Source organism: Vulpes vulpes, chromosome 11 (genome assembly GCF_048418805.1).
Source record: "Vulpes vulpes isolate BD-2025 chromosome 11, VulVul3, whole genome shotgun sequence".
In the NCBI taxonomy this organism is placed as follows: Eukaryota; Metazoa; Chordata; class Mammalia; order Carnivora; family Canidae; genus Vulpes; species Vulpes vulpes.
In genome coordinates this window covers 54,693,253-54,706,179 of record NC_132790.1, presented here as the reverse complement: position 1 = coordinate 54,706,179, position 12,927 = coordinate 54,693,253, and the positions used below count along the sequence as shown (strand labels likewise).

At 52.1% G+C, this 12,927-nt stretch overlaps 1 protein-coding gene across 1 annotated transcript in view; it reads left to right on the top strand.

Annotated features, from left to right (window-relative positions):
- The first annotated feature begins 6,326 nt into the window (after positions 1-6,326).
- The window catches only part of TRIM71 (tripartite motif containing 71), a 63,789-nt gene continuing 57,188 nt past the window's right edge, over positions 6,327-12,927 (top strand). The window contains exon 1 of the mRNA XM_072726346.1: positions 6,327-7,282. Coding sequence (XP_072582447.1) covers positions 6,434-7,282 — 849 coding nt within the window. The 5' untranslated portion in view covers positions 6,327-6,433. The remainder of the gene's footprint in view (positions 7,283-12,927) is intronic.

Here is a 12,927-nt window from a genome sequence, read left to right as displayed (position 1 = left end):
TCAGAATAGCCAGGGCCAGGCAAAAGACAATGGGTCTGAAGCAGTTGAGTTTGGGTGTAGGTAGACAGGTGGTGGGCAGGGTTTGTGTTGAAGAGTGGCAGAAAGGGAGATTTGATATCGGGCATGGAGATCTTGGCCGTCAGGTTAAGCAGTTTGAGTTAAATTTTTTTTTTTTAAAGATTTTAGGGGAGGGGGAGAAAAAAAATAAATAAATATTTTATTTATTTACTCATGAGAGACACAGAGAAAGAGGCAGAGGGAGAAGCAGACTCCATGCAGGGAGCCTGATGTGGGACTCAATCCCAGGGCTCCAGGATCAGGCCCTGGGCCAAAGGCAGATACTCAACCACTGAGCCACCCAGGTGTCCCAAGTTTGAGTCAAATTTAGGTAAGAGGGAGCTCTTGAAATCTGGAGCAGGTGGAATGAGTGAGGGCCTGGGTTAGACCGAAAAAGGAAAATTTAAATGGCATGGAGATTTTCAGCTACAAAATCAGAGAGCATCTGGAATAAGAAGCTGCTCAGATATACAGTACGTATTGATTTATACATATTTTGATTTTCTGCTATGTTTGTCTTAAAAACCACCTTTACTGTTATTTGCCCCCTTATGAAAGGTAGATATTTCATTTTAGAAAATCTAGGCTGGGAGCTTAGCTTCAACATAGTGGGCCACAGGCAGCCACACTGGGGGCTTGAAGAAGAGTGACAGGAGATGGCAACTCTGTTAGGGAGGGAAGGAAAACTCAATTGGTTGTACAAGAGGCAGAGGGCCAGTGGAAGGCAGTGATGAGGCCATGATACATTTAAGTGGTAGGGACAATGCAGAATAATGATGATAAAAAGCTAATATTTAAATGTGTGCTTGAGTATTTACATGTGATTGGTGCTATACTAAGCACAGTACTTTTATTTTTTTTTATTTTTATTTTTTATTTTTATTTATTTATGATAGTCACAGAGAGAGAAAGAGAGAGGCAGAGACATAGGCAGAGGGAGAAGCAGGCTCCATGCACAGGGAGCCCGATGTGGGATTCGATCCCAGGTCTCCAGGATCGCGCCCTGGGCCAAAGGCAGGCGCCAAACCGCTGCACCACCCAGGGATCCCAAGCACAGTACTTTTAGTAGCTCATTTATCCCTGGTGAGCTAGGTGCTTGCACCGTTAAAAGCATGAGAAATCTGAGGTGCAGGGAGTCTAACTAGTTCAAGGTCACACAGTAAAGAGTGGTGGAGCTGGGATATAAGCCTAGCTGAGCTCTGCACTACTTTTAACTACCACATCTGCTTATGGATTTTTTACCTTTCACATGTACAATTCAGATATCTCTACTGTAGTCTATAAATTTCTAGGTGACTAGAGCTTATGTTATATGGTCCTGATGTGCTGCTATTCTGAACTCTGGGTTGATGAAAGCAGCTGACACACTTATGTCAAATGATTTCAAGGCCAGAGTCAGGGTAGAGTCAAGGTTGGCTAGGTATGTAGAACTCCACTGCACCCTTGCAACTGGCAGGATGCAGGCAATGATTCAACAGTGTCTGTTAAGCTGGTACCTCTCTACCTATATGGCTCAAAATAGTAATTGTGTAATATTTGTTTAATGTTTAAAGAGAATACTCTGCTGATTTGTGTACTTAAAATTATGTAAATGCACCCTCAGGATGCTGGTGAAAGGTGCAATTTTGACATCACAACAAGCGGATACATCAAATATTTAATTAAAGGACCAGATGAAAAAAGCAGATGATAGGGATGCTTGGGTGGCTCAGTGGTTAAGAGTGTGCCTTTGGCTCAGGGCATGATCCCAGAGTCCCAGGATCAAGTCCCACATCCGGCTCCCTCCGAGTAGCCTGCTTCTCCCTCTGCCTGTGTCTCTGCCTCTCTCTCTCTCTCATGAATAAATAAATAAAATCTTAAAAAAAAAAAAAGAAAAAAAGCAGGTGATGGTAATGTAGTCTAGCCACTCCACTCCCTACCCCCCACCCCAGGTCTGAGAGAGCAGCAATCCAATGTCATCTTTGAAAACAAAATAGGAGGGACGCCTGTGTGGCTCAGCGGCTGGGCTTCTGCCTTCCATTCAGGGCCTGATCCCAGAGTCTTAGGATAAAGTTGCACATTGGGCTTCCTGCAAGGAGCCTACTTCTCCCTCTGCCTATGTCTCTGCCTCTCTGTGTGTCTCATGAACAAATAAAAAATCTTAAAAAAAATACAAATGATTTTCAGGATCCAGAAATATATATGTACCCCCTGTGTAATATTAACTAGTGGAGGGAAAACTGAAAGGTTGCTTGCTCCTCCCTTGCTAAGGAAGGGTGTTTATTAGCTAGTGGCAATGAAAAATTTAATACTAGTTTATAGCAGGGGACTTGTCTTGGACCTTTCATCTGGATAGGTGGCTCTTATTCCTCTCATGAATAAGCTATAGCCTTAGTCCAATCCTAATTTGTTCTTTATCTATTTACCATATTTAAAAAACCCTCCTGGGCAGCCCAGGTGGCTCAGCGGTTTAGCACCGCCTTCAGCCCAGGGTGTGATCCTGGAGACCCAGGATGGAGTCCCACGTTGGACTCCCTGCATGGAGCCTGCTTCTCCCTCTGCCTGTGTCTCTGCCTCTCTCTCTGTGTCTCTCATGAATAAATAAATAAAAATCTTTAAAAAAAAATCAAAACCTTTTTTTCTCCCTTCTCTTACTTTATTGGTTTATTCTGAGCAGTTGTCCCCAGGAAACTAACCCACACACCGCTGTCAAGTTTGATTCCTGTTCCTGGAGTTACACCTTTCTGCTCCTCTAGGATGTAAGATGTTTCAGCTGGCTTTTCTTTCTTTCTTTTTTTTTTTTTTTTTAAAGATTTTATTTATTTTTTCATGAGACACAGAGAGAGAGAGAGAGAGAGAGAGAGAGAGAGAGAGAGGCAGAGACACAGGCAGAGGGAGAAGCAGGCTCCATGCAGGGAGCCCGACGTGGGACTCTATCCCCAGTCTCCAGGATCACAACCTGTGCTGAAGGCAGCACTAAACTGCTGAGCCACCCGAGCTGCCCTTCAGTTGGCTTTTCATCTTGGTCATCCACTTGCAAACTCTCTCTTAGAGTCTTAAGACCAGGAGGACTGTAGAGGTTTCCCCCCCCCCTTGGCCTTTTTTTTTTTTTTTTTAAACCTTTTTAGACATGGAGGGTGGGGCTGACCAACTGGGTGTCAGCAGGGCTGGCCGCCTATCCCTTCTGTGACCCTCTGGGGCCATCTTCCTTCTGGCAATTCTCTTCCCCCATCTGTTTTCCTCTTGTTTTTGTTAAAAAAAAAAAAAGAATTAAAAACAACCAAAGAAAGGAAAAGAAACAAACTCTAGAAATATAACACCTCTGGAGCAACGCCAGTATGGTAGAAAATTCTATAGGTGTTTAGATTCATGTGGAAGCATGTACATGTTTACATGCAGCTCTCAAATTATGGAAGAAACTCATACTGGCAGTAGATGGTAGCAAGAGAAGCTCCAACATAATCTTAAAGTATGTTTACTTCTCTTTCATTGGCAAAGAAGAGCTTTGTTTTGTGTTTTTCTAGTTTTATCGAGATACAATGAACATATGTTTTGGTTTTATGTGATAATAATTTTTACACTCCTTGCAGAGTTCAGTGAATGCTCCGTGAGCTTAGATTCACTCCAGGTGCTGAGGGGAGAGCTTCTAAGAGCAGCTGAGGACCTGGCCTTCCATGTTGGGCCTGCCAGGCTCTTTCTCCAGCTGGAAGCTCTTCCCATCTCAGGACAATACCTATCTCAGGGCCTCAGGATGGATTTGTCCCTTTAGGGAGGTGTTTCTGCAGCCTGAGGACTTGAGCACATTTGTCCAGCTGGGTGGATTTGAGAGCTTTCCATGTTGATCTTCCCTGGGAAACACCCTGAATCCTGATGAACCCAAATTCAGAGGAGCTGGGAATGTTTATATGGTTGCCTTTTTTTTTCCTTCTGTTCTCTCTTTGGTTATTTAAGCTGGATACCGAGTTTTTTTGTTTGTTTGTTTATTGAAGTACAATTTACACACAGTGAAATTTTGCACAGATCTTGAATGGCAGGCTTACAAGTTTTGACAAATGTACACACCAATGATATATTGGTTTCATTATGCCAGAAGCTTCTGTCATCCCCCTTCCCAGTCCAAGTCCCTTACCTCCAGGGATGCCTTTTGGATTCTCACATCTTGGTTTTGGACTATTCTAGAATTTCCTGTAAATGGAACCACACAGTATGAACTCTTTTGTGTTTGGCTTTTTTCTCTTATCGTGTTTTTGAGATTCATCCAGTTAGCTGCCCATACAAGTAGAACCCAAGATGTCACTAACAGCTTGACAGTGGGGACAGCTGTTCCACCCCCTGGCCTTCAGACCAGATACCCTCTAAATCCTGGGATGTGGCCCTTCTGCTCCTCGAAGTCCGCCCTTCTAGGGCCAAGCAAGCTCCTCTCTCAAAACTGCTCAGGCAGCCTGAGACACCACCCAGATGGCCGCGGGGCCATCACCGGGTAGCCTCCCTGAACAGCTGCCCTCTGCCCCCCAACCCCCATTACATTCAAAAGGAAACTGGCTCCTCCGCAGATCTGAATTCAGATTCGTTAAATTCCACGCATCCAATTGCACGCAAGTGCGTGTTTTGGTGTTGCTATTGCAGAGTCCTTAAGAAAACGTAAAAAGGAAAAAAAAAAAGTGTGTGTGTGGGGGGGAGAACCCAGACCTCACCGGCAGTGGTTATCGGCCTCCGTGGAACTAGGGTTCAGAACGCAATCTTTTCTTTTAAATAAACGAAGAGTAGCCCTCCGCTCCTCGCTCCGGGAGGTTTCAAAGGTCGTCGCACCGGAGCCCGGGGGCGTTCTCCTCCCCAGCGGCCGGGAGGAGGGAGGAGGGGGGAGGGGGGAGGGAGGAGGGAGGGAGGAGGGAGGAGGGAGGGAGCACACAAAAGCGAGCCGTGCCGAGAGGGCTAATGTTTCCTGTTTGCCTGGAACCCCCTCCCCTGCGTCCCCTCCCCCAGCCCCCTCCCAGCACTCGGGCGGAAGTGAGTTTGCTCCTTTGGAGATTAAAAGGATTCCGAATTCCAATCAGTCCCAATAACCGGCGTCCAGAGAGGGGAGCAGGAGGAGGAAGAGGCGGCAAAGCAGAGAAAGGGGCACGCGCGCGCGCACTCGGCCCGGGCCGGGGGGGGTCGCAGCCCCGCGAGGCCGGAGCGCAGCGCCCGAGCGCAGCCGGCAGGCGCGGCCGGGGCCACCCGAGTCTCGCTCGGCGACTCGTTCCGAGGAAGATGACGCGGGCCGGCGGCGCTGGCCACGCGGCCCCCGGGCTCCCCGGGCTGGGCCGGGGCCGGCTCCACTGATCCCAGCGCGCCCCGGAGGAGGCTCCGTCCTCGCGGCTCGGGATCGGAGGGGGACCGAGGCGAGGGCGAAGTGGCCCGATGACAAAGGAAATGTGATCCCCCTCGGCTGCCGCGGTTCCAGAGAGGACGGACGTGAGGAGGAGGAGGGGCGCGGGCGCGGGCGCGGATAGCATTGCACGACGGCTCGCGCGGAGCGGGCGGCGGGCGCATCCAATATCTTCCTGCCGATGAATAATTCAGGACGGCCCGCGGGGACCCGCGGCCCGGCGCTGCAGCGCGGCTGAGCGGGGGGCGCCGAGGCCGGGCGCGGCGGGGCACGAGGGCCGGGCCGCGTGGGGCGCGCGTGCGTGTTGGGTGTCGGCGGGCGCGGGAGCCTCGAGGCGCGGGGGGCGCGTGCGTACTGCGCCGTGCGGCCGCGGCGGGGCCCACCGCCCTGCCGGGGAGGCCGCGCCCGGCCGCGCGCCGGCCCCGAGCGCCGCGCGCCGGGCCACCCGGGAGCCCCTGGCCGCCGCGTCATGCGGAGGGGCGGCCGGCGTCGCGCGGGGGCACACGGGCTCGGCGTCGCGCCGCTGCCGCCTTCACTAGTTCGGGGCGCTCTCCTCCCCCGAGAAGAGCCCAACTAAGTGTGCTGGGAGGACGGCACCGCGGCCGACACTCGCGGGACCAAATTCCGCGGCGGCCGCCGGGACCGCGGCTGCACGGCGGACTCCGCTTCGGGGGACTGACCTGCCGGGAGGGCCGCGCCCCCGCGCCCCGCGCCCCGCGCCCCCGGGAGCCCGCTGACCTCCCTGCCCCCGCTCGCGCCGCGCGTGTCGGGACTTGTTCCGGCGCTGCGGCCTCCCGAGCCGCGCAGCCTCCGCGTCCCGGGAGGAGTCGGGGCGCCCCCGCACAGTGGCATTTGATGCCCGCCGCGCCGGGGAGCGGCCGAGCGGCTCCCGCGCCGGCTCCCGGCCCGCCGGCCCGGCCGATGCGTGCGTGCGAGTGAGTCGGCGGCCCCCCCACCCGCCTCGGCCGCCGGCCGCCATCCTCCTCCTCTTCCTCTCTGGTCTCCTCCCTCCTCGCGGCCGGCCTGCAAATGGCTTCGTTCCCCGAGAGCGACTTCCAGGTCTGCCTGCTGTGCAAGGAGATGTGCGGCTCGCCGGCGCCGCTCTCCTCCGGCTCGTCCGCGTCCTCGTCGTCCTCGCAGACGTCCACGTCGTCGGGCGGCGGCGGCGGGGGCCCGGGGGCCGCGGCGCGCCGCCTGCACGTCCTGCCGTGCCTGCACGCCTTCTGCCGCCCGTGCCTCGAGGCGCACCGGCTGCCGGCGGCCGGCGGCGCGCCCGGGGAGCCCCTCAAGCTGCGCTGCCCGGTGTGCGACCAGAAGGTCGTGCTGGCCGAGGCGGCGGGCATGGACGCGCTGCCCTCGTCCGCCTTCCTGCTCAGCAACCTGCTGGACGCCGTGGTGGCCACGGCCGACGAGCCGCCGCCCAAGAACGGGCGCGCCGGGGCCGCGGCGGGCGCGGGCGGCCACAGCAACCACCGGCACCACGCGCACCACGCGCACCCGCGCGCGCCCGCCGCCGCCCCGCCGCCGCTCCCGCCCGCGCCGCCGCCGCCCGCGCCCTCGCGCTCGGCGCCCGGCGGCCCCGCGGCCTCCCCGTCCGCGCTGCTGCTGCGCCGGCCTCACGGCTGCAGCTCCTGCGACGAGGGCAACGCCGCCTCGTCGCGCTGCCTCGACTGCCAGGAGCACCTGTGCGACAACTGCGTCCGCGCGCACCAGCGCGTGCGCCTCACCAAGGACCACTACATCGAGCGCGGCCCGCCGGGGCCCGCGGCCGCCGCCGCGCCGCAGCTCGGGCTGGGGCCGCCCTTCCCCGGCGCGCCCTTCTCCATCCTGTCGGTGTTCCCCGAGCGCCTCGGCTTCTGCCAGCAACACGACGACGAGGTGAGCGCGCGGGCGGCCTCCGGGGGCGGAGCGGGGTGTCGGCCGCCGCGGGCGCGCGTCCTGCCGGCGGGGGACCGCGGCGCCGGTGCCGGGGCGGGGCGTGCACGTGGGGCGCCCCCCGGTCGCTTGTTCTACCGCTGGGGGGGTCAGAAGGCTGGCTTCGGGGTGCCCGCTGCGAGAGACCGCGGGAGCCTCCCAAGACGGGGAGTCCCCTCTGCCCCGGAGGGCACCCGGTGGCAGCCCTTGTCTCCCGCGGGAGGAGCCGGGACGAGCCAGCTCCTGCAGGGCTGGGGCGGGTGTGCGTAGAGCTGGTCTCCGGGCGCGAGGGCTTCCCGCGCCCCTACCTCGATGGTTCTCGGTTTGAGAACACCCCCTCTTGGTGGATTTTGATTTTTCTTTTCTTTTCTTTTCTTTTCTTTTTTTTTTTTTTTAACGTTTCTGTTTGACGAAACGCGCAATCCGTTGAGACGCGGGTTGGAGAGTGGAGTGTATGTCTCTGTAGACGTGGTCGCTGGTCGCTGGTACGGGCGCGCAGGCCTCCCGGAGTAGTGCACTGCGGGCTCTCCCGTAGCACATGTTCTCATTTTGTTTGGCAAGTTTGCAGATTGTGGTCGTTTGGGGAGGGCATGAGCTCGGGTAGACATGGCTGTGCGGGTGTGGACTGCGTGTGTCTGGAGACCCGGTTTCCACGTGCGCGCTTGGGGGACACCGTGCCCATTGACCTCGCCAGGCTGGGAGTCCCTTGGGCCGCTCCCGCCCGCCCCGACCCCTAGCCCCGCGGAAACTGGTTTCCCTGGCCGGGGAGGTATCTCCACCCCCACCCCGCTTTGCCCGGGGCTCGGTTGCCAGTGGAGAAGAACCAGACCCATCTGCAGCGGCTGCAACCCGGGGGTGCGCTGCAGCCTTTGGGTTTGAGTTCGCCCTTTCGGCTGTCGAATAAGCACTTCCTTCCTTATTCTTTACATCATGGGAGAAAACTTCCACTTAACCTGAGCGCATTCCAGGAAGGGACCGAAAATGTTGAGGCGCTAGGTCCGCTGGGAGGGTCGGTAGTTAAGCCATCTACCTGTGGACCCGGGAGATGTGTGTGATCGCCGTGGTCTCGCCTTGGCGGGAGAGCAGACGGCAAAGGTTTCAAAAGTCCTAGTGGAAGTTGCTGCCCGCGACTTGGAGCGGGCGTGCCGGTGCCGAACGCGGCAGGGGCTTGCACAGCGCAGCCTTCTTCACTCCTAACCTGTTATTTGGGCAGGAGGGCGGAGCTATTGCCTGATGGCCTTAAGCCGGCGTCTCCTATTGGAAAAAACTTGAAATTCTAATCTGCTTGTTGTGGGTGCCGCATTTGTAAGTTTCCTTTATAGGTATTAGGCTAGGGGGCATTCTTTTCCTTCGTTTTTAAGCTTTGAGTAGATTCATCTTAGAAGTTTCCACATTCGTGGGTGAATGTTTGTAGTAAGTTCTTTCATCACTTTTAGAAAAATGGATGAGCTAAATGCCGATCTTGAAGCCCAGGAATGAAAAGACGGAGTCAAATCACTTGAAGATTTAGGGTCAAATAAATGTGTGTGGGTGGGTGGGGGGGCGGGTAATGAAGGGAGAGGGAAAGAGCGTCTTGAATCCGCCAGTTTCCCTCCTGGGAGGGGCCGTTGATTGAATTCTCCCTCCCAGCAGTTGAGTTTAAGTGTCAGGTTTTATTTAAATTATTCCCCGTTAGAGATCCACATTCATTTTATTTGGGTGAAAATAAAAGATGCTCAGCGTTGCCAGACTTGTAAAAGATTTATACACTTTTAAAATTATAAAACTATTCAAACGGTGTAGGCGAGTGTAAAGTGAGAAGTGAGGCTTGCCTCTCCCTGGAGGTTCCTGGATGCCCTGAAGATTCACTTTGTAAGTTGTGCAATACTAGATTGAATTTTGGCAAAGATACTAAGATGTAACATTGTCAAACTAAATATTCTTTAGAAAATGAAATTTTTTGTTTGAGCGGAATTCTGCTTCCCCTCTTCTATTTAAAGAAGAAAACGTGGAAATTGATTTTTAGCCCTTTCATTATCTCTGCATTTAGAATGCTAGAAATTTTTAGTTTAAAGTTGAGAAACCAATGCTGTGAATAAAGGACCAAAATATCAGGAGAGAAAGCATGAGGTTCATATAGGGGGTCCCACCCACAAATTCTCCCTTCCTTTTTAAGGAAGTGATCAGCAACTGCTTTGGAATACTGTTCTTATAAAAAACCATGCCTCTGACTGGGAAGGGAGTATGAAGGCATTTTGGAAGGTGACTGTCTTCTGTTTGATTGTGATGGATGGAATCTCTAAACCCAGTTTTCTGTGTGCAGAGTCTACCTCGTTTTTCAAAAGGTGTTTCTTTACTGAGTTGCCTTCTGTGTCGACAGGCGCCATTAAATAATTCAGGGTCCTCCCTGCCTTACAGTGATGCCTCCTGACCTTGGAAGGAGGCTGGAACCCTGGCTTTCTCTCCCCATTTAATTTTGGGGAGGGTGCCTCCAGTAGTTGGGACACCCAGGGATGCTGAGGCAGCCGGCAGGATCTCTTTCCCCACCGCTTTTCTTAAGCATCCCCCTGGATTGGCAAGGAGGTGTTTTGAGAACTTGATTTAAAATGTACCTGCAAAACCTCAAGGGAATTGTGTTTTCCCAGAAAACGATAAGAGATTCGTGGCTCATTTAGAAAGACGTAGGTTGGGTTTTCCGTTCGTTTTGTGCCTACAAGGGTCAGTTGGAAGGCCTGCAAGGCCGCAGGCCCCAGGCGCAGCCAGGCCGGGAAGCACGGTTCCTCGGGCCGGGGTGGGGGGAGGTGGAGGGACGACGGCGCAGCGGTCAGGACCGGCGGGGGCCCGGGGGGTGGTGTCCCGTCCCACCCCCCCGCCCCCGGCCGTCTCGGTGGTGGGCACGCGTGGGACGGTGGCTGCTCCTCTCCTTGCGGGCACCTGAGAAGCACTCGCGGAAAGGCTGTGCACGCAGTTTTGGGCTGAGTTCAGTGCGGCTTGAGCGGGCTGCTCCAGCTGCCTGAGGGTTGCTCTTCATTGTATTCTCTGACGTGTTGGATGCAGCCCTGGAGGGACGCTTGGAGGCTCAGACCTCGGGGTGGGGGCGGCCAGGGTGTGTGTTGTGTGCCAGAGGGCTGGGCATCGGGCAAGTGGTGGGCGGCAGAGTGAGGTGTGAGCGTGTTCTGTCCCTAGGAAAGGTCCTGTCGAAGCAATGTGGGGCGGTGGGGGGGACACAGTTGCCCTCTTGAGCCAAGGGCAACATTGTAGCTCAGCCACTGACCATGGCAAGACTGTACCCAGTTAGGCAGGGCCAGCAGGAGTGTACTTTCCTGGGTCTCCAGGAAGGAAAATGAAGTGCAGGTGCTGAGATAATTTATATTTAGTCCTTGCGTTGGGCTTTAAAAAAAAGACTTCCTACAAATATAATGTCCTAGAATTCTAACCCAGTATGATCCCTGGAGATTGACCATCCTTGGCTTGGACTACTGTCTTTCCTCAGGAAACCACTCAGACCACTTTGAGAAAGACCATTTGCGGCCTTAAAATTGGTTCTGGAAGGAATTCTTGTCTTGTGTCTTATTAAGTAATGGTGAATGGGGATATTACCAGTACTAGTACCAATATATTTTACAGTCCTAGAGTCTTAATTTTTTTCAGGCAAGCACCTCCAGTGTGTGTGTGTTTAAACCATGTACGTGCTATGTAGATTAATTATAAGCTGTATATCAAAAGACATTTTGTAAGAACAAGAGGGGGAAAATGAATAGAAATTGTGTTCTAGTATTTCTTTGACCTGCTCTACAAGATTTGGCGTCTATGTCTTAACACCTACATCTCCTCTATTTGCCAGATAATCAAACTTTCCACACATAACTTGGAAATATTTGGAGCTTGATGCTTTGAATCCAGTTTAGCAAGTTGAAGTCTCTTGAATTAATTTTTTAAAAATGCTTGATGAAGATGTATGGAAGAGAAATGTTCCTTTTTTTTTTTTTTTTTTAAATACCTTAATTCCTTAGCCTTGAATGTAATCTGTGCACTCTTAAAATTTGCACTGGAGTGTGCCTTAGCTTGCCATTAAAGTGCATAGGGATGGACTTTACCAATGTGGATCCCAGGGAAGTGGGCCATGGCTAGTTTGGCGAGGCTGTTGTGATATCAGGAGTCTGAGGAACCTTTGATTTCTTCTTCCTAGAACCTAAACTACACTGGTTTTAGGGTAGCATAGACTTGTGTTTGGTCTGCAGAATTTTTATTTCCAATGATCAGAAACACATATTTTGGAAACAGTGAAGATGTTTTATGAAGAAAACAAGTTCTTCCATTGGTACTACTATACATTCTTTATGATTCAGATATTTTCAAGTTAAATACTTAAGACATGGAATAAAGAAATCTGAAGGGATCCCTTGTCTCTGCCTCTCTCGCTCGCTCTCTGTGTCTCTCATGAATAAATAAATAAAATCTTAAAATCTGGAAAGATTTGAAAATAGGAGTAAATTTTCCTTTTTTACACTCCAATTTTTCCTCCCACGTTAGCTACTTATAGATACTATTTTAGAGTCCTTTCAGATTGCGGGACACTAAAACCAACATTAAAATGTATGGTTTCCTAAAGTGCTGCTTAAAATAGAAACAATTTCTTGTATGTAAAATTTTGAGCATAGCTGTTTAGTTTTTTATGTTGTCGTTTTACAAACATTGTACATATATAGAAAGGAAGTTTAGCTTTTGGGGGAAGCTGTAAATGAGGAGGTGAAATCGTTAAAATGCTTTTGTTGGTTGTTAGTTGGCCAGGAGACAAAAGGGTTTGTAATTTTTCCTGATTAAAGAGAAGTTTTAACTTCTCAATTCTATGCCTTTAAAATGTTGCCCTCCCTTCCCCAATTTTATTTTCTCTGGTGCTAACTTAAAAAGTCACATGGTTTGCTTAGTCTTGCCGTTTCTCCACCTCAGTTCCTCACACAGGGCAGGGTTTATTTTAGATGCATTCATTCTTAGTGAATAAAGGACCATTTTGGTGTCATTCTTCGTGACACTTAAGCAAAAGGTTGAGAAGTATCCTACCATGCAGGCGATTTCAAAGTAGTGTTCCCTCCCCCCCCCCAACACTAACAAAGAGTTAGAGGCTTGGCCCAGTAAGGCTTTTTTTTTTTTTGCCACCTCTTATTTTGGAAGAGAGCAAGAGAAAGACATTGGTAAAGAATTACAGTTGCCTAAAGGGAGCAAGATGGCCACCCATTGCAGCCCACTCTTTTCCCTTCTCTTGACCTTTCAAGCATTGTGACTTGGAAGAGGAAGCTTGATCCATCTTTCCTCTTCAGTTGATGTGACCTCGTGCTTGTTCAGTACTAAATTATTCCTCTCCCTTTGAGGTTTTGTCTATACCCACAAACCACATTGACTGAAACCAGATTGAGTATATTGACTGACAAGAACTGCAGAAAAATTGGAGAGGGATGGGGGTTGAATGCTGGCTACTTATATCAGAAACTGTTGGACTTAAGCCTTGTTCCAGTGTAGTTCTTTCCTTCTGATGCCATCTGCCATCTCCAGCTTCCCTCCTGCTTTAGGTAGTTTGCTTACCATTGGCTTTGAAGGTAGGGTGCAGTGAAATGCTGGAAGACCTCAGTTTC